The 24,494-nt window shown below is 38.0% G+C and overlaps 9 protein-coding genes and 4 non-coding genes across 14 annotated transcripts; 12 read left to right on the forward strand and 1 right to left on the reverse strand.

Annotated features, from left to right (window-relative positions):
• Positions 493-6,552, forward strand: LOC104762051 (actin-12). Its single transcript, XM_010485258.2, has 6 exons — positions 493-554; positions 692-765; positions 866-1,259; positions 1,368-1,981; positions 2,079-3,007; positions 6,465-6,552. Exons 2-5 carry the CDS (start codon positions 706-708, stop codon positions 2,142-2,144), a joined length of 1,134 nt encoding a protein of 377 aa, XP_010483560.1. The 5' UTR covers positions 493-554; positions 692-705; the 3' UTR covers positions 2,145-3,007; positions 6,465-6,552.
• LOC104763579 (methyl-CpG-binding domain-containing protein 6-like) lies at positions 2,675-3,102 on the forward strand. The gene is made up of 2 exons (XM_010486935.1): positions 2,675-3,007; positions 3,085-3,102. The coding sequence occupies exons 1-2, from the start codon at positions 2,675-2,677 to the stop codon at positions 3,100-3,102; spliced, it is 351 nt and encodes a 116-aa protein (XP_010485237.1).
• On the forward strand, positions 3,347-5,205 carry LOC104762050 (actin-12). The gene is made up of 5 exons (XM_010485257.2): positions 3,347-3,367; positions 3,505-3,578; positions 3,679-4,072; positions 4,181-4,794; positions 4,892-5,205. Exons 2-5 carry the CDS (start codon positions 3,519-3,521, stop codon positions 4,955-4,957), a joined length of 1,134 nt encoding a protein of 377 aa, XP_010483559.1. The 5' UTR covers positions 3,347-3,367; positions 3,505-3,518; the 3' UTR covers positions 4,958-5,205.
• On the forward strand, positions 5,395-7,156 carry LOC104762049 (methyl-CpG-binding domain-containing protein 6-like). Its single transcript, XM_010485256.2, is given in 4 exon segments — positions 5,395-5,820; positions 6,465-6,587; positions 6,671-6,874; positions 6,876-7,156. Coding segments are annotated over 4 exon segments (705 nt in total). The 5' UTR covers positions 5,395-5,487; the 3' UTR covers positions 6,921-7,156.
• Positions 7,327-7,398, forward strand: TRNAG-UCC. Its single transcript has one exon. It is a non-coding gene; the product is annotated as a tRNA-Gly (tRNA).
• Positions 7,809-10,778, forward strand: LOC104762052 (protein INVOLVED IN DE NOVO 2-like). 2 transcript variants are annotated; one of them, XM_010485260.2, is made up of 8 exons: positions 7,809-7,880; positions 8,424-8,770; positions 8,866-9,156; positions 9,257-9,438; positions 9,516-9,584; positions 9,681-9,962; positions 10,042-10,266; positions 10,358-10,778. In XM_010485260.2, the coding sequence occupies exons 2-8, from the start codon at positions 8,431-8,433 to the stop codon at positions 10,601-10,603; spliced, it is 1,635 nt and encodes a 544-aa protein (XP_010483562.1). In that variant the 5' UTR covers positions 7,809-7,880; positions 8,424-8,430; the 3' UTR covers positions 10,604-10,778. The 2 variants fall into 2 exon arrangements, with proteins under 2 accessions (XP_010483562.1, XP_010483561.1); XM_010485259.2 differs by lacking the exon at positions 7,809-7,880 and adding an exon at positions 8,052-8,319.
• Positions 10,915-10,986, forward strand: TRNAG-UCC. The gene has a single exon. It is a non-coding gene; the product is annotated as a tRNA-Gly (tRNA).
• LOC104763580 (factor of DNA methylation 4-like) lies at positions 11,282-14,087 on the forward strand. The gene is made up of 9 exons (XM_010486936.2): positions 11,282-11,518; positions 11,821-11,883; positions 11,982-12,068; positions 12,123-12,465; positions 12,566-12,747; positions 12,825-12,893; positions 12,990-13,271; positions 13,351-13,575; positions 13,667-14,087. The coding sequence occupies exons 1-9, from the start codon at positions 11,282-11,284 to the stop codon at positions 13,910-13,912; spliced, it is 1,734 nt and encodes a 577-aa protein (XP_010485238.1). The 3' UTR covers positions 13,913-14,087.
• On the forward strand, positions 14,224-14,295 carry TRNAG-UCC. The gene has a single exon. It is a non-coding gene; the product is annotated as a tRNA-Gly (tRNA).
• On the forward strand, positions 14,927-14,998 carry TRNAG-UCC. The gene has a single exon. It is a non-coding gene; the product is annotated as a tRNA-Gly (tRNA).
• LOC104762054 (PGR5-like protein 1B, chloroplastic) lies at positions 15,131-17,570 on the forward strand. Its single transcript, XM_010485263.2, has 7 exons — positions 15,131-15,530; positions 15,833-15,895; positions 15,994-16,080; positions 16,448-16,691; positions 16,762-16,835; positions 16,941-17,039; positions 17,189-17,570. The coding sequence occupies exons 1-7, from the start codon at positions 15,294-15,296 to the stop codon at positions 17,279-17,281; spliced, it is 897 nt and encodes a 298-aa protein (XP_010483565.1). The 5' UTR covers positions 15,131-15,293; the 3' UTR covers positions 17,282-17,570.
• Positions 17,351-18,727, reverse strand: LOC104762053 (uncharacterized protein C20orf24 homolog). Its single transcript, XM_010485262.2, has 4 exons — positions 18,388-18,727; positions 17,977-18,080; positions 17,670-17,799; positions 17,351-17,569 (listed from the first exon to the last, which is right to left on the reverse strand). Exons 1-4 carry the CDS (start codon positions 18,508-18,510, stop codon positions 17,531-17,533), a joined length of 396 nt encoding a protein of 131 aa, XP_010483564.1. The 5' UTR covers positions 18,511-18,727; the 3' UTR covers positions 17,351-17,530.
• LOC104762056 (oxysterol-binding protein-related protein 3C-like) lies at positions 19,172-22,983 on the forward strand. The gene is made up of 11 exons (XM_010485264.2): positions 19,172-19,413; positions 19,826-19,922; positions 20,019-20,135; positions 20,213-20,285; positions 20,386-20,504; positions 20,607-20,728; positions 20,986-21,162; positions 21,274-21,418; positions 21,548-21,726; positions 21,969-22,296; positions 22,835-22,983. Exons 1-10 carry the CDS (start codon positions 19,313-19,315, stop codon positions 22,216-22,218), a joined length of 1,380 nt encoding a protein of 459 aa, XP_010483566.1. The 5' UTR covers positions 19,172-19,312; the 3' UTR covers positions 22,219-22,296; positions 22,835-22,983.

Genomic DNA, 24,494 nt, shown 5'->3' on the forward strand with positions numbered 1-24,494 from the left:
AGTGGGGCAAAGGGTTCATAAGCACCCTGATAAGCACTCAAGAGTCGAGATAAATAAGAAAGTAATACATGGTTGAAAAAACTTAAAAAATAAATTCCTATACCTAATCTTACCTGCTAAACTTAAATATGTTTTTTTTTTGATGTAAATGTTACTTAAATACATATGTTACTAGTTGTTTCAAAATCATATATATGTTCTCGCACCCAAACAAATCATATTTAATGTGACTTATGAACGTCGTCACCATGCATAACAAGCCACACCGATCAAATTAAGCAGTATAGTTGTAACAAAGTTCAATGATCCATAATTTAGAAGCCCAAATCAGTAACGATTCTTCCGGCGACCCATAAATTTCGGTCGTGTTACCAAAAATAGGTGGACACGTGTCGTAACTCTCTTAGATATAGGCTCCAGCGAAAAACTAACGGCCACGATCTGTTTACAGTCGAGCGATATAAAGCAAAGCTCGTTTCCTTTTATTCAGAAATTTTGAACCCATTCAAAAGGTCGGGGCGTTTCAAGATCCAGTTTCTCGTTAAAGTCACCAGGTGATTATTATTTACCAATTTTCATTGTTTCTTGGTAACGATTTCAATTTATTTACATGGACAACAACCAGAAAAGTTGATACGAGAATAATCAATCTACTAGAATCCATTTTCTTATAGTCTTGATTCATATACAGATAGAAATTGAACAATGGCGGACGGTGAAGACATTCAACCACTTGTTTGTGATAATGGCACTGGAATGGTTAAGGTAATTTTTCTCTCTAAATGCTATGTCACACGTACGAGACTATGCTACAAAATACTCAATTGAAATCTCTCTCTCTCTCTCTCTCTCCGGTACGGTTTAGGCTGGATTCGCGGGTGACGATGCGCCAAGAGCGGTTTTCCCGAGCATTGTAGGCCGTCCACGCCACACGGGTGTGATGGTTGGGATGGGACAAAAGGATGCTTATGTTGGAGACGAGGCTCAGTCAAAACGTGGTATCTTGACTCTCAAGTACCCAATTGAGCATGGAATTGTTAACAATTGGGATGACATGGAGAAGATTTGGCATCACACTTTCTACAATGAGCTTCGTGTTGCCCCTGAAGAACACCCGGTTCTCTTAACCGAAGCTCCTCTCAACCCAAAAGCTAACCGTGAGAAGATGACTCAGATCATGTTTGAGACGTTCAACACTCCTGCTATGTATGTTGCCATTCAAGCTGTTCTCTCACTCTATGCCAGTGGTCGTACAACTGGTCAGTAACACACTATGGACGACCCTAATTGGTCATAAAAAAATCAGTTTAGTTTGGTTATGCTTTTATGGACAGTCCTGATTGGTCATTTTGCAAATTGTTGGTTAGGTATTGTTTTGGACTCTGGAGATGGTGTGAGCCACACGGTACCTATCTACGAGGGTTACGCTCTTCCACACGCAATCCTACGTCTTGATCTAGCTGGTCGTGACCTCACAGACCACCTCATGAAAATCCTGACAGAGCGTGGCTACTCTTTCACCACAACTGCTGAGCGTGAAATCGTCAGAGACATGAAAGAGAAGCTCTCTTACATTGCTCTAGACTACGAGCAAGAGCTAGAGACATCCAAGACAAGCTCGTCCGTGGAGAAAAGCTTCGAGCTTCCCGACGGACAAGTGATAACCATTGGAGCAGAGAGGTTCCGTTGCCCTGAAGTTCTGTTCCAGCCGTCAATGATCGGGATGGAAAATCCAGGAATCCATGAAACCACATATAACTCTATCATGAAATGTGATGTGGATATTAGGAAAGATTTGTATGGAAACATTGTGCTAAGTGGTGGAACAACAATGTTTGGTGGGATTGGTGATAGAATGAGCAAAGAGATTACGGCTTTGGCTCCGAGTAGTATGAAGATTAAGGTCGTGGCTCCACCTGAGAGGAAGTACAGTGTATGGATCGGTGGCTCTATATTGGCTTCACTCAGCACTTTCCAGCAGGTGAAGACATCATCTTAAATAACATCTTATTATAATCCATAATTTTTTATTTGGTCTTTGATATACTCATTTTGTTATGTGTTTGAAAATATGACAGATGTGGATTGCAAAAGCAGAGTACGATGAATCTGGACCATCAATTGTGCATAGGAAGTGCTTCTAATCACAATTCATGGAATCACCAAATTTGAGTATTTTTTTTGCATTTTTTTCCAACATATTTCTTCACTCAAATTGTTTCTTTGTAATTTTTATTTGAAGCAACTAAACTCAAAGAAAAAGCACTAAAAAGAGTTATTAATTATGCATACCAATACAAGACACATTGGTTTTTTTTTTTTTGTTTTTTTGAATAGTCTCTCTATGTTAATTTTTCAACTAAGCATACTCTTGCTTCCGTAACCTTTCACTCCCATTGTATTATAAACAAATTAATTTAATTATAAGATTTGTTATTTAAACTAATAAAATTGGCGTAATAATAGAATAGGATGGTTTAGCTAAATTCTAATTTCGGTTCAACCGAACCGAATTCAAAAACCCAGAAACAGAATAATTTCCCCTCAATCTCTCCCATCTTCAAAAGACTACTTTTTTTTTTTGTTTCTTCTCTTTTCTCGAGATTGTTGCCTTTTTTGCAATCTCATTGCTCTCTCATTGGGTGAAGAATACAAATCCCAATCCCTAATTCGTATGTCAGATTCTGTGCCCGGAGATTTTCCTCCCGATCCACTTCTCGCTTCCGGAGCCTTCATTTCCTCCTCCGCCGGTGACGGAACCCTAGGTAATAGTGCGAAGCGGCGATCGGTTCAGGGAGGAATCGGAGTTTCTGGTTCGGGAGAGAGCGTACGCATTGGGATGGCTAACGGTACGGATCAGATGAATCCATCGCTGGATAGTTCGGGTCAACAGGCGGAGTCTAAGTCGCGGAAACGTGCGGCGCCTGGAGATAATTGGTTGCCTTCTGGTTGGAGAGTTGAAGATAAGGTTCGAACCTCTGGTGCTACAGCTGGTTCGGTTGATAAGGTTAGTAATAAAAAAGTCTCAGCTTTACTCTCCTTTCTCTATTTGGTTTGAGCTGTGTTGTTGCTTGGAATTTATAGATTGTGGGATTCTTTTGATTGATGTTGTTCTCTTTGGTTTAGCATTTGGATTCATCGCTGCAAAAATGTTATTTAGATCAATTCATGTGGTTCTTAATCGTATGGAACTATGTATTAGATTCAGTGAATAAAAATCTTGCCTTTAAGTAGTGTCAGTGTAATGTTCTTGTGAAATGATGTTGTTGGTTCTAATCATACGCTTTATCAGTGTGATTAAAGTTAGTTTGCCTTATCTGGTGGATTTCAATGGTTTGGTTTGGTNGTTTCTCGTTAAAGTCACCAGGTGATTATTATTTACCAATTTTCATTGTTTCTTGGTAACGATTTCAATTTATTTACATGGACAACAACCAGAAAAGTTGATACGAGAATAATCAATCTACTAGAATCCATTTTCTTATAGTCTTGATTCATATACAGATAGAAATTGAACAATGGCGGACGGTGAAGACATTCAACCACTTGTTTGTGATAATGGCACTGGAATGGTTAAGGTAATTTTTCTCTCTAAATGCTATGTCACACGTACGAGACTATGCTACAAAATACTCAATTGAAATCTCTCTCTCTCTCTCTCTCTCCGGTACGGTTTAGGCTGGATTCGCGGGTGACGATGCGCCAAGAGCGGTTTTCCCGAGCATTGTAGGCCGTCCACGCCACACGGGTGTGATGGTTGGGATGGGACAAAAGGATGCTTATGTTGGAGACGAGGCTCAGTCAAAACGTGGTATCTTGACTCTCAAGTACCCAATTGAGCATGGAATTGTTAACAATTGGGATGACATGGAGAAGATTTGGCATCACACTTTCTACAATGAGCTTCGTGTTGCCCCTGAAGAACACCCGGTTCTCTTAACCGAAGCTCCTCTCAACCCAAAAGCTAACCGTGAGAAGATGACTCAGATCATGTTTGAGACGTTCAACACTCCTGCTATGTATGTTGCCATTCAAGCTGTTCTCTCACTCTATGCCAGTGGTCGTACAACTGGTCAGTAACACACTATGGACGACCCTAATTGGTCATAAAAAAATCAGTTTAGTTTGGTTATGCTTTTATGGACAGTCCTGATTGGTCATTTTGCAAATTGTTGGTTAGGTATTGTTTTGGACTCTGGAGATGGTGTGAGCCACACGGTACCTATCTACGAGGGTTACGCTCTTCCACACGCAATCCTACGTCTTGATCTAGCTGGTCGTGACCTCACAGACCACCTCATGAAAATCCTGACAGAGCGTGGCTACTCTTTCACCACAACTGCTGAGCGTGAAATCGTCAGAGACATGAAAGAGAAGCTCTCTTACATTGCTCTAGACTACGAGCAAGAGCTAGAGACATCCAAGACAAGCTCGTCCGTGGAGAAAAGCTTCGAGCTTCCCGACGGACAAGTGATAACCATTGGAGCAGAGAGGTTCCGTTGCCCTGAAGTTCTGTTCCAGCCGTCAATGATCGGGATGGAAAATCCAGGAATCCATGAAACCACATATAACTCTATCATGAAATGTGATGTGGATATTAGGAAAGATTTGTATGGAAACATTGTGCTAAGTGGTGGAACAACAATGTTTGGTGGGATTGGTGATAGAATGAGCAAAGAGATTACGGCTTTGGCTCCGAGTAGTATGAAGATTAAGGTCGTGGCTCCACCTGAGAGGAAGTACAGTGTATGGATCGGTGGCTCTATATTGGCTTCACTCAGCACTTTCCAGCAGGTGAAGACATCATCTTAAATAACATCTTATTATAATCCATAATTTTTTATTTGGTCTTTGATATACTCATTTTGTTATGTGTTTGAAAATATGACAGATGTGGATTGCAAAAGCAGAGTACGATGAATCTGGACCATCAATTGTGCATAGGAAGTGCTTCTAATCACAATTCATGGAATCACCAAATTTGAGTATTTTTTTTGCATTTTTTTCCAACATATTTCTTCACTCAAATTGTTTCTTTGTAATTTTTATTTGAAGCAACTAAACTCAAAGAAAAAGCACTAAAAAGAGTTATTAATTATGCATACCAATACAAGACACATTGGTTTTTTTTTTTTTGTTTTTTTGAATAGTCTCTCTATGTTAATTTTTCAACTAAGCATACTCTTGCTTCCGTAACCTTTCACTCCCATTGTATTATAAACAAATTAATTTAATTATAAGATTTGTTATTTAAACTAATAAAATTGGCGTAATAATAGAATAGGATGGTTTAGCTAAATTCTAATTTCGGTTCAACCGAACCGAATTCAAAAACCCAGAAACAGAATAATTTCCCCTCAATCTCTCCCATCTTCAAAAGACTACTTTTTTTTTTTGTTTCTTCTCTTTTCTCGAGATTGTTGCCTTTTTTGCAATCTCATTGCTCTCTCATTGGGTGAAGAATACAAATCCCAATCCCTAATTCGTATGTCAGATTCTGTGCCCGGAGATTTTCCTCCCGATCCACTTCTCGCTTCCGGAGCCTTCATTTCCTCCTCCGCCGGTGACGGAACCCTAGGTAATAGTGCGAAGCGGCGATCGGTTCAGGGAGGAATCGGAGTTTCTGGTTCGGGAGAGAGCGTACGCATTGGGATGGCTAACGGTACGGATCAGATGAATCCATCGCTGGATAGTTCGGGTCAACAGGCGGAGTCTAAGTCGCGGAAACGTGCGGCGCCTGGAGATAATTGGTTGCCTTCTGGTTGGAGAGTTGAAGATAAGGTTCGAACCTCTGGTGCTACAGCTGGTTCGGTTGATAAGGTTAGTAATAAAAAAGTCTCAGCTTTACTCTCCTTTCTCTATTTGGTTTGAGCTGTGTTGTTGCTTGGAATTTATAGATTGTGGGATTCTTTTGATTGATGTTGTTCTCTTTGGTTTAGCATTTGGATTCATCGCTGCAAAAATGTTATTTAGATCAATTCATGTGGTTCTTAATCGTATGGAACTATGTATTAGATTCAGTGAATAAAAATCTTGCCTTTAAGTAGTGTCAGTGTAATGTTCTTGTGAAATGATGTTGTTGGTTCTAATCATACGCTTTATCAGTGTGATTAAAGTTAGTTTGCCTTATCTGGTGGATTTCAATGGTTTGGTTTGGTACTTATTGTGATTGAAGAGATGAAGTTTTGATGATTTCTTATACTCTGATGCTAATATGTCATGTCAAGTGTAATGTTGTAGTGAAATGATGTGGTTGGTTCTGCTTAGTTTTGTTAATGTTCATACACATTATCATTGTGATTAATGTTAGTTTGCCTTACTGGTGGATTTAAATGGTTTGGTTGGTTTATATTGTGATTGAAAGATGAAGTTTTGGTGGTTTCTTATTATACCCTGATGTTAATATGACATGTTTAGATATTGATAGGTAGACTTATAGACATTGTCTTATCCGGGTTTTGCAGTACTATTACGAACCAAATACAGGCCGTAAGTTTCGGTCCAGGACTGAGGTACTCTACTACTTAGAACATGGAACCTCTAAGAAAGGCGCCAAGAAAGCAGAGAATACAGATTTCCATTCAGACGTGAGTTAACTTGTTTAAAAGTTTAAACCTTTTTACTGCCTGTTTCAAAGCCGTGATACGTATTGAATCTTGTGTGTTTGCAGCATTTTGAAGGCCAGGGAAGTATCAATAGAGCCAGCAGAAAAGCTAAAGAGCCTCCAGCACCACCCCCGCCATTGGACTTTGATTTTAAGAATCCACCAGAGAAGGTAAGCTGGTCAATGGGAAACACCAGAGAAGAAGCTTGGACACCTATTATTGGGGACGTCAAGGTTCAAGACTCAGTGAGACAAAATTGGAGCACTGCGTTTTACCTTTATCACAAACCGGAACCCAAGCAAACTGTCGTTGTGAAGACTATGACTACATTGTGGGAGAAATTTGGGTAGTTGCATCAACTGAAAGATAAATAGATGCTTGTTTAGTAGTCTTCATTCATCAACTTATGTGTACTACAATTCTTTTTAGTTCTTTTAGGAAGAATATGATAATGGGATATGGCCATTTGCTTTTTTGACTGATGAGTGATGAATATGAAGACGTGTCGTACCTAGAGAAAACTTAATCGGACATTTTGATATGGAGCATTATTTTTCTTCTGATCCAAAGTTTTTTAAAACTTGTGTTTAGGAAAATATCGTACCTTTCACAACGTTCATGTCCTCTTCTCAAGAACTAATGAAAGGCATGGCGAATTGGCGTGGCAATGCAAAATAACATAATACTTGAAAAATAGATTAAAATGCTTGAAAGGCATGAAGCGTCTGTAGTCCAACGGTTAGGATAATTGCCTTCCAAGCAATAGACCCGGGTTCGACTCCCGGCAGACGCATTGATTTTTTTTTTAACCACTCAAACGGTGTTCATTCAAAGTTGACGGATCAGATCTTTTTCCAGTTGGTCAAAAGCAAAATAGAGATTTCAACGTTGCTTTTAAGTTTGTAACTATTTTGAGCCCAATTTATTATCTGCAATAAATTATTGAAAAGGCTATTGGAGTTCTCCCATCATCTAAATTTAGTAATTCTTGGACTTCTAACCTTCTCTTCTCTGTATACAAGAGGCTTCCGTTTTAGTCTTGTGCCCCAAGGTTTTAAATAAAAAGTGAAAAGGATTGGTTTTTAAGTTTTTGTTGGTTTTCGATTATATATTGCCCTCTCTGTTTCACACAATTTACAGTATTGCCACTGCTGAGTCTACTCACTCGACGCTCTGTCTCTTCAAAAGCAAATTTGGGAGAGAAAACTACATAACACGCTATTTTTGTGACCGACTCCACCAAGCAGAATAACACAGGAAAACAAACAAAATAAGGTCTCTGCTTTTTTATTTACTATGATTTCGACTCTCATTTTTTTTTTTGGGGAATTTGAATCGTCTAAAAGCCTGACTTTGCTTGCAAGAGTTTTTTTTTCTTCAGAAAAAAAAGTTTTGGTTCTCCATCCGTACACGTAACAAATCTCTTATTTCTGTGTTTTCTTCAATTTCTAGCATCTGGGTGTTATAAAGAAGTGATTTTTCACTAATATTAGCCATGAACTAGTCTCCTTTCTGATTTTTTTTTTTTTTCTAATAAAACCCAGAAAAAAAGAGTGGGTTTTTTTCCTGTGTTCTTCACATCAAGTTACATTTTTTTTTTGTATCCTACTTCGATTTTAAGTTTCTGTATGTTACATAAGAACTTGACCTTTATTTAACTGTGAATCATACATTTCTCTCTGTTTTTTTTGCTTCCTGATAAAAACCCAAAAAGGTGGTGTCTTTCTCCTTTGTGAGGATCTTTTCTGTATCATGTTTCCTGTGTTTGATTATGGTTTGTGGAGATAAGATCTCATTTGATAATCTTCTTTGTTGCAGCTTTAAGATGGAGAAGAATCAACAAACGCAGAAATTTCCGGTTGAAGATTCAAACAAGGACTGTTCTGAAGATAAATTTGTGTGGCCATGGGTTGGTCTTGTAGCCAACATACCAACGGAGGTTGAACCATCTGGTCGGAGAGTAGGGAAAAGCGGTTCAACGTTGCGTGACGAGCTGACTGTGAAAGGGTTTAATCCAACAAGAGTTCAACCCATTTGGGATTTCAAGGGACATTCTGGTTATGATTTGGTTGAATTCGCTAAAGATTTTAAAGGATTTGAATGCGCCATGAAGTTTGAAAGGAGTTTTCAGTCAGACCGTCATGGGAAGAGAGATTGGGATAAAGGTGAAAGCTTGTTTCAGAGTTTTATAGTGTTTTGATTTCATAGTTGTATTTGATTGGTTTCTTGACAATGAGTTCTCTTTCTTTGATAAAAAAAGGTATTCGCTTTAGAGATGATAAGCTTTATGGATGGGTTGCGAGAGAGGAAGATTATAATCGAAGTGATATTGTTGGAAAGAATGTTAAGAAGAAGAGAGATCTGAAAAGTATCTCGCAGCTTCAGGAAGAAGACGAGAGGAAAATGGTTCACCTCGTTGAGAGCATGTCTGAGTCCATTAAGATGAAGAAGAAATGTAAGGAAGAGCTTGAGCAGAAAGTTGATGAGACAACCCGTTGTTTGGAGAGTTTGGAATTGCATAACGTTCTTTTGAACAAAACCTACCAAGAAGGTAAAAGAACATCTCCTTTAAGCTTTTAAAACATTAATCTGTTTGTGTTTTCTTGCTGAGTGCATTTTGGTTTGTTTGTGTGTCTTATTGATATGAGAAGGGATTGAGAAGATGCAAACGAGTATGCAAGGTTTGTATGATCAGATTCTGGGAGGACATCAGAAGTCTATGGCAGAGCTAGAGGCAAAGAGGGAGATGCTGGAGGAGCGTGCAAAACAGATCGAGCAACGTGCATACATAAACGAAGAAGAGATGAGGAGATCCAGACTCGAAACAGAACTGGTGATTATGCATTCTTGTAGATTAGAACGAAATGATCACAAAGACACTTATCTGTCACCTTTTTGTCGTTGTTGTAGAATCAAAAGGCTATGTGGGAGCAGAATGAAGCGAATGAGGAAGCTATGAAACTTGCAAAAAAGCACCAGGTAGTTGTTTAGATGGACTGTATTATATTCATGAACAAGTAACAACTAAGCCTCCATGTTCAAATTTTGGGTCTCTCAAACATAATTTTTTTGCAGAAAGAGAAGGAGAAGCTTCATCAAAGGATAATGGAAATGGAAGCAAAGCTAAATGAAACGCAAGAGCTGGAGTTGGAGATAGAGAAGCTGAAAGGTACGACCAATGTAATGAAGCATATGGTGGGGAGTGATGGAGATGGAGATATTGTGGAGAACATTGCCAAAACTAAGATTGAGCTTGAGGCTCGAGAAACAGCTCTCCATGAGAAAATGATGGCTCTGACACAAAAAGAGCGTGCGACCAACGATGAGTATCAAGAAGCTCGTAAAGAGATGATACAGGTGCCAAAACCTTCTAAATCTCTATGTTCCAAAGTCTTTGGCTTGCTCTTTTAACTAGTGGTATTACTTTGATGAGCAGCTGTGGAATGCGAATGAAGAATTGATGAAGGGAGAGAAGATAAGAGTGAAAAGAATGGGGCAATTAAACCCTGAACCGTTCTTACCTGCTGTGATGAAGAAATTTAAAGTTCCAAGATCAAGAGCAGAGATTAAGGCTATGCAGTTGTGTTCAGTGTGGGAAGCAAACATAGGAGATGTGCAATGGAGTCCATTTAAAATCGAAGATTCTGATGGAACAGCAAAGGTTTGAACTTTAACTTAGGACTCAACTTTCAAATCTCAAAAAAGATATTTCTTTTTACATATTATCTCAAGAATCCAAATGTGAAATGCAGAGAGTGGTGGACAAAAACGATGAGAAGCTTCGAAAGCTGAAGAGCAAGTACGGTGAAGAAGTTCATAATGAAGTGGTAAGAGCAAAACTAGAGATTGAGGAACACAACGCCAGTGGCGGCTATGTGATTGTGGAGCTTTGGAACTATGAGGAAAACCGAAAGGCAACGATGGGGGAAGTAACAGACGTGATTTTGAAGATAAGGTCGAGTCTTGCTGCTATGAAGAACAAGCGAAAGAGGCCTTGAGGTCTTAATTCAAGTAACAACTGTGACCGAGCCTTAGGAAATGACCTCTCTTTTTGTTTAATCTATCAGTTTGAATTAGGTTTGCTATTTTGCTACTACTATAAAACTGTGCTTGGTTTTCAAACTTGTTGAACCGAATTGGATTTGTTTCTTCAATGGTTTAAATCCAGAAACAACTTATGAATGTGTCATTGTGTTGTTTGATTTGATTAATCGAGTCTTAACATATAAACAAGGGCAAAGTATGGTATGATTAATCGATCCCTTTTGTTAATAGACTAGAATATTAAATAGACATCATCAAGCAAAAAGCGTCTGTAGTCCAACGGTTAGGATAATTGCCTTCCAAGCAATAGACCCGGGTTCGACTCCCGGCAGACGCACATCTTTTTGCAGAAATCGTTGTTTACAAAACGGTGTGGTTTCAATATATAACCCGCCAAAAACCGAATCACCGCTTTAAAGGGCATTCTCGTCTAATCACATAATTTTTATCCATTAATCACAGAAACGTACTAATGTAGTATGTTGCGTGCACGCGCCGAACCGTAACGTGTGGCCACAAACTCACTCGGCACAACCGTCTCCGACCACACGCTTTGTCTCTTTGTCTTTTCAATTTTTGATTCCGGCGAATCAGAAGAACAGAAAATATTTTGGTTTTGTTTGTGGTTCATCATGGCGGGGACTTGCACTTCGATTAGGCCTCGGCTCATTGGTTCTTCTTCGATTGTTGAGCTTTCCAGGTTGATTAATCGAGCTGGTGTTCCTTTCTCTGTTCGGATCTCTACTAGAACTCGTGGCCACGGTGGTGGTTTAACCGCACCTACCTCTCGTGAGGAAGGTCCTTCTTGTATCTTCGTTGGTCCGATTGATTCAGCTCGCAAAGAAACGCTTGAAGCTCTTTATCGCCAAGTACGCCTACTAAAAAAAATTGTTTTTGGCTCTTTGAATTCGTCTCTGTGATTGAGTGTGTGTGTGTGTGTGTGTATTACTCTCAGAAATTGATAATATCATGTTTTTGCTCCTAAAATTTGCTTCTTTTGAACCTGTGAGTGAGTCTGTGAAAGTACTCAGTTCTTGAATTCTTAAATCTTAAGTGAATCCTATGAAATTTATGAATTGTGATGAATTTTTCGAGTATGGTCATTTTGATTGATCTTTTTGGCTTAAAAATCTATGGATATTGAAGTCTTCTTGATTTATACTGTGTATAGGCTAAGGATGCGTACTACAATGGCAAGCCTTTGATAGTTGATGACATGTTTGACCGAGTAGAGGTATGCTATCTGTTAGTATATGCTTCTTATGTATCTACTTAAGGTTAATATAGTTTGTAGCTAAGTGATGTTGGACTTGCTTTCTGCAACTGTTGCAGCTAAAGTTGCGGTGGTATGGTTCGAAATCTGTAGTCAAGTACCCTCGGTGCAGCCTCTTGCGGCAGTCAACATATGCTGATGCAGAGGTACAATGNAGGTGAAAGCTTGTTTCAGAGTTTTATAGTGTTTTGATTTCATAGTTGTATTTGATTGGTTTCTTGACAATGAGTTCTCTTTCTTTGATAAAAAAAGGTATTCGCTTTAGAGATGATAAGCTTTATGGATGGGTTGCGAGAGAGGAAGATTATAATCGAAGTGATATTGTTGGAAAGAATGTTAAGAAGAAGAGAGATCTGAAAAGTATCTCGCAGCTTCAGGAAGAAGACGAGAGGAAAATGGTTCACCTCGTTGAGAGCATGTCTGAGTCCATTAAGATGAAGAAGAAATGTAAGGAAGAGCTTGAGCAGAAAGTTGATGAGACAACCCGTTGTTTGGAGAGTTTGGAATTGCATAACGTTCTTTTGAACAAAACCTACCAAGAAGGTAAAAGAACATCTCCTTTAAGCTTTTAAAACATTAATCTGTTTGTGTTTTCTTGCTGAGTGCATTTTGGTTTGTTTGTGTGTCTTATTGATATGAGAAGGGATTGAGAAGATGCAAACGAGTATGCAAGGTTTGTATGATCAGATTCTGGGAGGACATCAGAAGTCTATGGCAGAGCTAGAGGCAAAGAGGGAGATGCTGGAGGAGCGTGCAAAACAGATCGAGCAACGTGCATACATAAACGAAGAAGAGATGAGGAGATCCAGACTCGAAACAGAACTGGTGATTATGCATTCTTGTAGATTAGAACGAAATGATCACAAAGACACTTATCTGTCACCTTTTTGTCGTTGTTGTAGAATCAAAAGGCTATGTGGGAGCAGAATGAAGCGAATGAGGAAGCTATGAAACTTGCAAAAAAGCACCAGGTAGTTGTTTAGATGGACTGTATTATATTCATGAACAAGTAACAACTAAGCCTCCATGTTCAAATTTTGGGTCTCTCAAACATAATTTTTTTGCAGAAAGAGAAGGAGAAGCTTCATCAAAGGATAATGGAAATGGAAGCAAAGCTAAATGAAACGCAAGAGCTGGAGTTGGAGATAGAGAAGCTGAAAGGTACGACCAATGTAATGAAGCATATGGTGGGGAGTGATGGAGATGGAGATATTGTGGAGAACATTGCCAAAACTAAGATTGAGCTTGAGGCTCGAGAAACAGCTCTCCATGAGAAAATGATGGCTCTGACACAAAAAGAGCGTGCGACCAACGATGAGTATCAAGAAGCTCGTAAAGAGATGATACAGGTGCCAAAACCTTCTAAATCTCTATGTTCCAAAGTCTTTGGCTTGCTCTTTTAACTAGTGGTATTACTTTGATGAGCAGCTGTGGAATGCGAATGAAGAATTGATGAAGGGAGAGAAGATAAGAGTGAAAAGAATGGGGCAATTAAACCCTGAACCGTTCTTACCTGCTGTGATGAAGAAATTTAAAGTTCCAAGATCAAGAGCAGAGATTAAGGCTATGCAGTTGTGTTCAGTGTGGGAAGCAAACATAGGAGATGTGCAATGGAGTCCATTTAAAATCGAAGATTCTGATGGAACAGCAAAGGTTTGAACTTTAACTTAGGACTCAACTTTCAAATCTCAAAAAAGATATTTCTTTTTACATATTATCTCAAGAATCCAAATGTGAAATGCAGAGAGTGGTGGACAAAAACGATGAGAAGCTTCGAAAGCTGAAGAGCAAGTACGGTGAAGAAGTTCATAATGAAGTGGTAAGAGCAAAACTAGAGATTGAGGAACACAACGCCAGTGGCGGCTATGTGATTGTGGAGCTTTGGAACTATGAGGAAAACCGAAAGGCAACGATGGGGGAAGTAACAGACGTGATTTTGAAGATAAGGTCGAGTCTTGCTGCTATGAAGAACAAGCGAAAGAGGCCTTGAGGTCTTAATTCAAGTAACAACTGTGACCGAGCCTTAGGAAATGACCTCTCTTTTTGTTTAATCTATCAGTTTGAATTAGGTTTGCTATTTTGCTACTACTATAAAACTGTGCTTGGTTTTCAAACTTGTTGAACCGAATTGGATTTGTTTCTTCAATGGTTTAAATCCAGAAACAACTTATGAATGTGTCATTGTGTTGTTTGATTTGATTAATCGAGTCTTAACATATAAACAAGGGCAAAGTATGGTATGATTAATCGATCCCTTTTGTTAATAGACTAGAATATTAAATAGACATCATCAAGCAAAAAGCGTCTGTAGTCCAACGGTTAGGATAATTGCCTTCCAAGCAATAGACCCGGGTTCGACTCCCGGCAGACGCACATCTTTTTGCAGAAATCGTTGTTTACAAAACGGTGTGGTTTCAATATATAACCCGCCAAAAACCGAATCACCGCTTTAAAGGGCATTCTCGTCTAATCACATAATTTTTATCCATTAATCACAGAAACGTACTAATGTAGTATGTTGCGTGCACGCGCCGAACCGTAACGTGTGGCCACAAANCAGTGGCGGCTATGTGATTGTGGAGCTTTGGAACTATGAGGAAAACCGAAAGGCAACGATGGGGGAAGTAACAGACGTGATTTTGAAGATAAGGTCGAGTCTTGCTGCTATGAAGAACAAGCGAAAGAGGCCTTGAGGTCTTAATTCAAGTAACAACTGTGACCGAGCCTTAGGAAATGACCTCTCTTTTTGTTTAATCTATCAGTTTGAATTAGGTTTGCTATTTTGCTACTACTATAAAACTGTGCTTGGTTTTCAAACTTGTTGAACCGAATTGGATTTGTTTCTTCAATGGTTTAAATCCAGAAACAACTTATGAATGTGTCATTGTGTTGTTTGATTTGATTAATCGAGTCTTAACATATAAACAAGGGCAAAGTATGGTATGATTAATCGATCCCTTTTGTTAATAGACTAGAATATTAAATAGACATCATCAAGCAAAAAGCGTCTGTAGTCCAACGGTTAGGATAATTGCCTTCCAAGCAATAGACCCGGGTTCGACTCCCGGCAGACGCACATCTTTTTGCAGAAATCGTTGTTTACAAAACGGTGTGGTTTCAATATATAACCCGCCAAAAACCGAATCACCGCTTTAAAGGGCATTCTCGTCTAATCACATAATTTTTATCCATTAATCACAGAAACGTACTAATGTAGTATGTTGCGTGCACGCGCCGAACCGTAACGTGTGGCCACAAACTCACTCGGCACAACCGTCTCCGACCACACGCTTTGTCTCTTTGTCTTTTCAATTTTTGATTCCGGCGAATCAGAAGAACAGAAAATATTTTGGTTTTGTTTGTGGTTCATCATGGCGGGGACTTGCACTTCGATTAGGCCTCGGCTCATTGGTTCTTCTTCGATTGTTGAGCTTTCCAGGTTGATTAATCGAGCTGGTGTTCCTTTCTCTGTTCGGATCTCTACTAGAACTCGTGGCCACGGTGGTGGTTTAACCGCACCTACCTCTCGTGAGGAAGGTCCTTCTTGTATCTTCGTTGGTCCGATTGATTCAGCTCGCAAAGAAACGCTTGAAGCTCTTTATCGCCAAGTACGCCTACTAAAAAAAATTGTTTTTGGCTCTTTGAATTCGTCTCTGTGATTGAGTGTGTGTGTGTGTGTGTGTATTACTCTCAGAAATTGATAATATCATGTTTTTGCTCCTAAAATTTGCTTCTTTTGAACCTGTGAGTGAGTCTGTGAAAGTACTCAGTTCTTGAATTCTTAAATCTTAAGTGAATCCTATGAAATTTATGAATTGTGATGAATTTTTCGAGTATGGTCATTTTGATTGATCTTTTTGGCTTAAAAATCTATGGATATTGAAGTCTTCTTGATTTATACTGTGTATAGGCTAAGGATGCGTACTACAATGGCAAGCCTTTGATAGTTGATGACATGTTTGACCGAGTAGAGGTATGCTATCTGTTAGTATATGCTTCTTATGTATCTACTTAAGGTTAATATAGTTTGTAGCTAAGTGATGTTGGACTTGCTTTCTGCAACTGTTGCAGCTAAAGTTGCGGTGGTATGGTTCGAAATCTGTTGTCAAGTACCCTCGGTGCAGCCTCTTGCGGCAGTCAACATATGCTGATGCAGAGGTACAATGCCGTTATTCTTGTTTCCAAATTATCATGTGTGAAATAGTTGGGGCTTGCAATTTTATCAATCCTTGAGATTTGGACTTGTTTACTGATAGCTTTACAAGGTCAGTTGTGTTCTCAAGGTAGGTAGTTGCTTGTGAGACATAAGATCCTTGCAATGATATAGTTCCCTGAATATTGCCTGAGTCTGAGATTCCGCTCGCATCTTGGTCAGTTTATGCATTGTTAAGTTTGTCTTGGTCAGTTTGTCTTTACCACTTGTCATAGAGGGGAAGACATTGCTTCACAGTTATAGGATCATTCTTTTGCTGGTGAACAATGTTTTTGTCAAGGGCTGATGTTGAGATAAATCCTTGTAGGACAGGATGATGCATCACAAGTTCTGCTGTTAGCTACCATATGGATCTTGATTTTCTTATTTGGTAGCTCGGCTTGCGTTTTACCCACGTTCTATGGCCTCGGCCTAGTCTATGGAGGAGATCCGTTTGACTCAGGGCTTGTCTATAGCGGCCAGTTGCCATCTTCTGTGCCTCTTTTGTCAAAGTTGAACGGCATCCTTCTCATTCTGCTAGGACCTGCTCTTGGATATCCGATTGCTTCTTCTGCAGGTACCAGAATACAAATAATCTGGTAATAGCTATAATTTGCTTCTTCTGAGATAAAGAATGTTGTCTGCAGTAAGGGTACTTAAAGGGTTATGGAGAAATGACTTAACGGCTCTAAGAGGAGACTGCCCAAATTGTGGGGAAGAGGTCAGATGATCTGACTCAGATCTTTGCTCGTAGTTCTTTTGCAGCAACTACAAGATCTTTGTGTCTTCAGTTCTTGTTACATTTGAGTTTGATGAATTTGTGTAGGTCTTTGCATTCGTGAGATCCGATCAATCAAACCGATCAGCTCACAAAGCCGACTGTCATGTTTGTGAGTGCACCCTGGAGTTCCGTACTAAAGTGGAGGTAAAATAACTATCTTTCCCTTATTTTGCTTCATTTGCAACTGCTTTTGCATTCACATTTAGAACGCCGATTGTTGTAGTTTGAATGTGAACCAATCACTGCCTTCCTCTGTAGCTAATAAATGTTGGGTTTTTTTCTTACTGCTTCAGAAATCTGCATCACCATTGGGTAGAAAATGGGTTTACGGCAGGATATACCTTGTTTCACGGCCAAGGAGAGATCGGCGTTCAAAATTTACATAATTCTGACAAAAGAAGAAAGATTTTTTTGGGAATGGTTTCTACTCAATTGTGTATTGTAAAAAGGGATACTAGAAAAGCTTTTGTAACATTCAAAAGATTCATAAAATTGTTACTATAACCTTTTGTCTCTTCAGATAGTTTACAAAAACAAAACCAAAAAAAAACAGAGATCCGTTCCAAAGTTCTGAGGTAATGGAGAACGAGCATTCGCTGCTGAGTAAAAAAAGAATGTTGCTCAGCTTTCTTTGTTCAGAAGTGTGCCAAGCTATAGACAAGAATCCATGCGAGCTGAAAACAGAACATGAAACATATTCTTCTGTTAAACCATAAACAAACAATTAGTGTTAAAGAAAAGAGTTTGTACTGTTAAGATGAAAAACAAACATACCAAAAAGAGAGTAAGTGACGCAAAGAGACCCTCTTGGAGTAAAGCTGCATGGCCTCCGAAATCTTCTTCATCAACCTTGAGAATCATTGCATAGTAACCGTAAACGATCCCTGAGGATATTGCCAAAAACCTGCAAAAAAACCCCATCATTAGTCCATCATATCACAAAGGTTTGCTAACCATGGAGGTATTAAAAGCAATGTGATCAAACAAGCTCTAAGGAACAACCCAACTACTCCTTCCCATATATGCTAATGAAACAGTTGCGACCTTAGTTGGTATAAGTGTTTTTAGAACGAAGACTTACAGAATGATCCAAATGCCACCAACAAGAGGAATAGAGCCCCATAACAATCCACAGATCAATCCAACCACTTGTCTAATCCAATGCAACACATCTCCCAATTGATCCTGCATCACCATCATCATCATCATCATCAACAACAAACCATAATCCAATTCATCATACATACCCAAACAAACAACTCAAAAAAAATTAGCAAGAGAGCTCAATTTCACAAATTGAAGTGTAAGATCGGATCAAGTATTTATTTTTCTTACTTGGTTCAGTAAGATCGACTATGAAGCTTAATTAATTACAATAAAGACTCAAATTTTCATTAAAAAAAAAAAAGAAGAAGAACAAGTGAACAAAAAAAAAGTCAAAAGGAGCTTCGAGATAGCCGGAGGAAGAAGGAGAGGTGTTGATTTGAAGTACCTTGTCCCAAGAAGCATCGGGATCGAACAATTTCGCTAACTTCGAGGGAGACAAGTGAACATTCTGGTAACTTTCTTGTTGTTGTTGCAGCTGATTCAGCTTGGCCGATTTCGATTCTCTCATCCTCGATTTTACAAACTTTGGATATCGAGAGAGAGAATCTGAAACCTTTGGACGACGACGAAGAAGAACTAAACAAATTAGGGTTCAGGAATTAGTAATAAGTGAACAAAAAGGTGGCTGAGTCGTGAGATTATAATTAAACTGTAAGTGCTCGTTCTTGTTTTTGGATCCAAGAGATTAATTCAGACTGTGATTTTATAAGATTGACAATAAAAAATATTTGGGATCCCATTGTTAACAAAAGAAAATTATAATGTAATTCCACTAACTGTAATTAATTACTATATAATTTAGCTTTTATGGAATTTTTGGATCTGATCCCTCAAAATATCGCAATTTATCATATGTTCCTTAAACAAGAATTTGTTTTGAATCAACTTTTGATTTTTTTTTTTTTTTTTTCCTGGAAAAATTTGACTGGTCAACTATGATTCATTTAGCTTAATGTTATTATTAATATAGTTTTTGGTTTGTATAAGTCGTCGTGTTGTAATTTTAATCTATAGTTACAAAATTATATACAACATTATTATGTGCAAAGAGCCTCGATTAAATAAGTTATCTTTTGATTGATATTCTCTAATTAAAATTACTTATAAGAATTTATAGTATAAGTCCTCCATATTTATAGAAACTACAGATCGAACCTATTTCTTGTTCTTTTGTTTAGTCTCCCTCCCTGTGGAAGCTTCTCCGAGACTTGTCTCTCTGAATTGAATTGATTGAAGAAGACGCTTGATCGAAAAATTCTCTGAGATTACTCAATAAGGGTTTTTTTCACAGCGATCCGTTTTTGAAAAATATGGGGAGTCCAAAGAAGAACGAGAACAAGGGCTTCTTCGCCGCCATGACTTCTGGCTTCTCCATGTTCGGTAGCGCCATGTCCTCGAGATCCGTCGACGGGTCAGTTTCTTTTTGAACTTACTCTTGTTTCTTATCTAATCTGAATCTCACTTGAAAGCTCTTGTTTTTATGTGTAAAGATGAAAGCTTTGCGTTGTGATTTGTGTAATACTCTGTATCTGTGATTGTGTAGTACTCTGTATTTTATTCTTTAGTTTTGTGTTATCGAATCTTGGTGTGATTGCTATAAGATGATTCTTCAGGTGTTTCTTTTTTTTGTTGAATTTTATATTACAAACATGAATATTTCTATTATTAATTCTTCACAAGTCATTCAACAGAACAGATCAAAGTTTGTTAACTTTTTTTTATAGGCTATGGCCTAGTTTCAATCATTTCTGTGTTATATAGTACTCTGAAGATCGTTTTGATTGGTTTTTGCTAATGGCTTGTTCGATGCAATTTCTTTTCAGGTTACCACCAAGTAATGAAGGAGTTGAGGTCATTAATCCAGAAGGTGGCAAGGAAGATGCAGAAGAGGAAGCTCAGAAAGGAAGGTGGAAGGACGAGGTAAAGTGATTGCCAATGGTGTCTTGATTCTTCTCCTTAAGTTCCTCATGTTTACTTTACTTACCTGGAGAGAAACTTATCTTTTGTGCTTAATAGGAACGAGATAGTTACTGGAAGATGATGCAGAAATATATAGGTTCGGATATTACGTCAATGGTGACTCTTCCTGTTGTTATATTTGAGCCAATGACTATGCTCCAGAAGATGGCTGAGGTTAGTGTTATATCGAATTCTCTTGTCTTTGTAAGTTTTGTTGTGTGTACTGTACAACATTTGCAAATCTCTCACAGATACTGGAGTATTCCCACTTGTTGGATCAAGCAGATGAATGCGAGGATCCATACGTACGTTTAGTATATGCCTGTAAGTATTTACACTAAAAACTCGTATTGACTTCCTACTTTGTAACTTGTAAGTTAAGAGTTTTGCTTTTTCTTGTGGTTGTATGTGAATTTTTATTCAGCATCATGGGCTATATCTGTTTACTTTGCCTTCCAACGAACTTGGAAGCCTTTCAATCCTATTCTTGGGGAGACATATGAGATGGCCAACTATGGTGGAATTTCTTTTCTTTCTGAGCAGGTACAGCTATACACTTCATTGTTATTCGCATATTTGAGAATGACTAATTCACAAGAAGTTGTCTATTTTGATTCATTATAATAAGTTACTTTGTTATTTCAGGTTAGCCATCATCCCCCAATGAGTGCTGGTCACGCAGAGAACGAGCACTTCACTTACGACATCGTATCGAAGTTGAAAACTAAACTTTTGGGTAACTCTGTTGATGTTTACCCTGTTGGAAGGTAAGTTTTCTCTTATCTATGATCTACTTCTCTCTCTCACTTTGGTAAAGGCCCTCTTCATTTAGGAAGAAACTGTTTGCTGCATGTACTCTTTCCTTTTCATAGTGCGTTGACTTCTGTCTGCGATGACACGGAGGAATCTGACCATAATGTTTTAACGAAAGAGATACAAGAGATTGTTGTGTAACCACTGTGCTAGTATATAGTATGACTCATATTTTCATCTAAGCTCATGCAGTCGGTCTATTGGCTTGCAGAACGCGTGTAACCCTCAAAAAAGCTGGTGTGGTTCTGGATTTGGTCCCGCCTCCAACTAAGATTCACAATTTAATATTTGGACGAACCTGGGTTGACTCACCTGGGGAAATGATCATGACTAATTTAACCACTGGAGACAAAGTAGTACTTTATTTTCAGCCATGTGGATGGTTTGGGTAATTGACAAGACATTGCTTTATCTTATTCTTTCGTAATACTCTGTTCATTCTGTCTTGTCCTGTAATCTTGACATGCTTATTGATTGGTATTTGCTACCTTGATTTCAGTTCTGGCCGCTATGAAGTTGATGGCTACGCTTACAGCGCAGCTGAAGAACCTAAAATCATGATGACAGGAAAATGGAATGAGAAAATGAGCTACCAACCTTGTGATGCCGAGGGGGAACCCCTTCCAGGCACAGAGCTGAAAGAGGTATGTCGTTTCTTTTCTTTTTTACTGGACTTTGCTAGGTTCTGTGTGATAATACTTTGCAAGCTTGGGATATTGACCAACACTGTTTGGGTCTTTAGCATTCACTTATCCTTTTCTTGCTTTCTTCAGGTGTGGCATTTGGCTGATGTCCCCAAAAACGACAAATTTCAGTACACTCACTTTGCTCACAAGATAAACAGCTTCGACACTGCGCCTGCTAAGCTCTTGGCTTCAGACTCACGTCTCCGTCCTGATAGATATGCTCTTGAGCAGGGCGACCTTTCTAAAGCTGGTGCAGAGAAGCACAGGTTTCTTCATCTTTTCTTCCTTCTTTGTCACAATGTTAAGTCTTTTTACTTCCCGTTATTCCCACAGCATTTATCTCCAGCATGGAACAAGTACATGATCCACGACATTCAACACCTGCATTGGCCAAAACTGATCATATTTTTCAAACTAGGAAAGATACCTTGAGAATGATTGCGTGTTAGATTATAGAAAACATCAATGTTATGCTCATGAGGTTCTACGTGCTGTCTGTTTATCTCAGCCTTGAGGAGAGACAAAGGGCTGAAAAGAGGACCCGAGAGGCAAAGGGACAGAAGTTCACTCCAAGATGGTTCGATCTAACGGATGAGATCACATCTACTCCGTGGGGAGATATTGAAGTATACCAATACAACGGGAAGTACACGGAACACCGAGACACAGCAGGGAGCTCTACCAGTGCCTCCAATGAAACGGACCTCAAATCGATCGAGTTTAATCCTTGGCAGTATGGTAATATATCAACCGAATGAGGTAACTCTTATAAGGTTAATATTTTATCTCTATAGTGAGTTCCATGTCGTTTTTAACTTTGTTTCAGGGTGAAAGATCTGATTAGATTGTGTTNCAGCATTTATCTCCAGCATGGAACAAGTACATGATCCACGACATTCAACACCTGCATTGGCCAAAACTGATCATATTTTTCAAACTAGGAAAGATACCTTGAGAATGATTGCGTGTTAGATTATAGAAAACATCAATGTTATGCTCATGAGGTTCTACGTGCTGTCTGTTTATCTCAGCCTTGAGGAGAGACAAAGGGCTGAAAAGAGGACCCGAGAGGCAAAGGGACAGAAGTTCACTCCAAGATGGTTCGATCTAACGGATGAGATCACATCTACTCCGTGGGGAGATATTGAAGTATACCAATACAACGGGAAGTACACGGAACACCGAGACACAGCAGGGAGCTCTACCAGTGCCTCCAATGAAACGGACCTCAAATCGATCGAGTTTAATCCTTGGCAATATGGTAATATATCAACCGAATGAGGTAACTCTTATAAGGTTAATATGTTATCTCTATAGGATCGAGTTTAATCCTTGGCAATATGTCGTTTTTAACTTTGTTTCTGGGTGAAAGATCTGATTAGATTGTGTTTTGAGTGATAAAACATAAGATTTGTGTTTCTGACTCAATTGTATCTTTGTTTTCTACTTCGATCAGAAGAAATTATGTTTGTTATGTTAATAATAGAGATATCAGATATGTGATCTTTACTTTACATACACCATCTCTTTTGTCCACCTTTACTTATCTCTTCCTTTTTACTGTTTTTTAGTTTTAATAATCAATAAAAAAATATGTGTATGCAATTTTGAAAGATGCTAATTTTGGAATATATTGATGATGAAAGGAGTATTTGCTTTTATTGAATAACATAATGTTCAAACAATCACTAGTGGTTACGTCGAAACAGTGTTTTTTTATTAATTATACCACCATATATACATATGTAGTGTCAACTTCGTCATAAAGATTTTAGATGCGATCTTTAATTGTGAAGATATTTTAGTTAATATGACGAACAACTATGAGCATGGAGACGAGAATAATTTTGATAAATGTGAATCGTTATTTTTCTCAGTATACATAAATACTACAATAAAAGTGAATTAATGAGTAGTAACTGATTACACAATAAATAATAATTTGTTCCGTGTCATATTCATTTATTTCAGTGGCTATTAAATTTGGACAAGAAAGTGTGAGGCGCCTTGTGAAGGCATACCATATTTGAAGAGTTATGAATCATCTCTTATACGTCAACCTATGTCTCCTAAAGTTTTTTCTAACCTTTTTCTCTTTTTGCTTCATACGTCAGATGTGTTTATCTTCAATTTATGTATAAGCAAAAAAATAACAAATCAATTTTGATGGACGTAAGAACAGAATATAATACTCCCTCCGATCCTAATTAAGTGTTGTTGTAGGAATGATTTTCATTTTCTTATTAAGTGTCGTTCTCTTTTTTCAATATGAGAATACTAATTAAATTACTAATATAACCTTAACTAAATTAACACAAATTACTAAAAATTTAAGATAACAAAATATATATATATAAAATATAACACAAATATATATATAAAAAATATAATTAATTAGGATCGGAGGGAGTACATGAATGAGGGAATAAGAGCAATGACGAGGTTCTTGTTAGGTTTCAATGATAATCACATATATGTATTTTCAATAAAGGCTTTAAGTTCAAAGACGTCATGGATAAACTATAGTTATACGATACGTTTTTGTAACCCACACGAGTTTGGTTTCTGTACTTGACAATTATAACATAAGCCTTGGCTTGATCTAAATGTTGAATCCACCAATTCATACTAAATATATATATATATATAAAAAAGATTCGGTTAACTACAAAACTCCAAATTAATAATATTCCTAGTATTGGATTTTCGATCGATGCCCAATTTTAATATCAGAATAACCAATAGGAAGTATATAAAAAATTGTTGTATTTATTCCGTGAAGAAATCATTATTCTAAATAGACTGACCAATAGATTTCCATCGATCATGTTAAAGCGTTTAATTTTTTTCCCCAAAAGAAAAAGAGAAAATAAAATATCTTATATATCATCATCTTATCCTTTCGAAGGATAAAAGGGTTGGTGGTTTCGAAATTTTATCAAAGAGACATCACTATTCACTATTCAGCTAAAGGTATATACATTAAAAAAAAAAAATTGTAACAAACCAAAAAATATCTTATCATATACTGATA

Source organism: Camelina sativa, chromosome 18, assembly GCF_000633955.1.
Source record: "Camelina sativa cultivar DH55 chromosome 18, Cs, whole genome shotgun sequence".
NCBI classification, from domain to species: Eukaryota; Viridiplantae; Streptophyta; class Magnoliopsida; order Brassicales; family Brassicaceae; genus Camelina; species Camelina sativa.

What these genes read in the sequence shown, in the direction of transcription:
- LOC104762051 (XM_010485258.2), top strand. Translation starts at nt 706, where the DNA reads ATGGCGGACGGTGAAGACATTCAACCACTTGTTTGTGATAATGGCACT. An exon ending in TGCCAGTGGTCGTACAACTG is followed by an intron (nt 1,260 to 1,367) that starts GTCAGTAACACA and finishes ATTGTTGGTTAG; the next exon opens with GTATTGTTTTGGACTCTGGA. An exon ending in CACTCAGCACTTTCCAGCAG is followed by an intron (nt 1,982 to 2,078) that starts GTGAAGACATCA and finishes AAAATATGACAG; the next exon opens with ATGTGGATTGCAAAAGCAGA.
- LOC104763579 (XM_010486935.1), top strand. Translation starts at nt 2,675, where the DNA reads ATGTCAGATTCTGTGCCCGGAGATTTTCCTCCCGATCCACTTCTCGCT.
- LOC104762050 (XM_010485257.2), top strand. Translation starts at nt 3,519, where the DNA reads ATGGCGGACGGTGAAGACATTCAACCACTTGTTTGTGATAATGGCACT. An exon ending in ATGGCACTGGAATGGTTAAG is followed by an intron (nt 3,579 to 3,678) that starts GTAATTTTTCTC and finishes GGTACGGTTTAG; the next exon opens with GCTGGATTCGCGGGTGACGA. An exon ending in TGCCAGTGGTCGTACAACTG is followed by an intron (nt 4,073 to 4,180) that starts GTCAGTAACACA and finishes ATTGTTGGTTAG; the next exon opens with GTATTGTTTTGGACTCTGGA.
- LOC104762052 (XM_010485260.2), top strand. Translation starts at nt 8,431, where the DNA reads ATGGAGAAGAATCAACAAACGCAGAAATTTCCGGTTGAAGATTCAAAC. An exon ending in GAACAAAACCTACCAAGAAG is followed by an intron (nt 9,157 to 9,256) that starts GTAAAAGAACAT and finishes TGATATGAGAAG; the next exon opens with GGATTGAGAAGATGCAAACG. An exon ending in AACTTGCAAAAAAGCACCAG is followed by an intron (nt 9,585 to 9,680) that starts GTAGTTGTTTAG and finishes ATTTTTTTGCAG; the next exon opens with AAAGAGAAGGAGAAGCTTCA.
- LOC104763580 (XM_010486936.2), top strand. Translation starts at nt 11,282, where the DNA reads ATGGCGGGGACTTGCACTTCGATTAGGCCTCGGCTCATTGGTTCTTCT. An exon ending in AACTTGCAAAAAAGCACCAG is followed by an intron (nt 12,894 to 12,989) that starts GTAGTTGTTTAG and finishes ATTTTTTTGCAG; the next exon opens with AAAGAGAAGGAGAAGCTTCA. An exon ending in CTCGTAAAGAGATGATACAG is followed by an intron (nt 13,272 to 13,350) that starts GTGCCAAAACCT and finishes TTTGATGAGCAG; the next exon opens with CTGTGGAATGCGAATGAAGA.
- LOC104762054 (XM_010485263.2), top strand. Translation starts at nt 15,294, where the DNA reads ATGGCGGGGACTTGCACTTCGATTAGGCCTCGGCTCATTGGTTCTTCT. An exon ending in TTGAAGCTCTTTATCGCCAA is followed by an intron (nt 15,531 to 15,832) that starts GTACGCCTACTA and finishes TACTGTGTATAG; the next exon opens with GCTAAGGATGCGTACTACAA. An exon ending in CAACATATGCTGATGCAGAG is followed by an intron (nt 16,081 to 16,447) that starts GTACAATGCCGT and finishes CTTGTAGGACAG; the next exon opens with GATGATGCATCACAAGTTCT.
- LOC104762053 (XM_010485262.2), bottom strand. Translation starts at nt 18,510, where the DNA reads ATGAGAGAATCGAAATCGGCCAAGCTGAATCAGCTGCAACAACAACAA. An exon ending in GGTGGCATTTGGATCATTCT is followed by an intron (nt 17,800 to 17,976) that starts GTAAGTCTTCGT and finishes GTTTTTTTGCAG; the next exon opens with GTTTTTGGCAATATCCTCAG. An exon ending in CGTCACTTACTCTCTTTTTG is followed by an intron (nt 17,570 to 17,669) that starts GTATGTTTGTTT and finishes TTCTGTTTTCAG; the next exon opens with CTCGCATGGATTCTTGTCTA.
- LOC104762056 (XM_010485264.2), top strand. Translation starts at nt 19,313, where the DNA reads ATGGGGAGTCCAAAGAAGAACGAGAACAAGGGCTTCTTCGCCGCCATG. An exon ending in TCCTCGAGATCCGTCGACGG is followed by an intron (nt 19,414 to 19,825) that starts GTCAGTTTCTTT and finishes ATTTCTTTTCAG; the next exon opens with GTTACCACCAAGTAATGAAG. An exon ending in GATGTTTACCCTGTTGGAAG is followed by an intron (nt 20,729 to 20,985) that starts GTAAGTTTTCTC and finishes ATTGGCTTGCAG; the next exon opens with AACGCGTGTAACCCTCAAAA.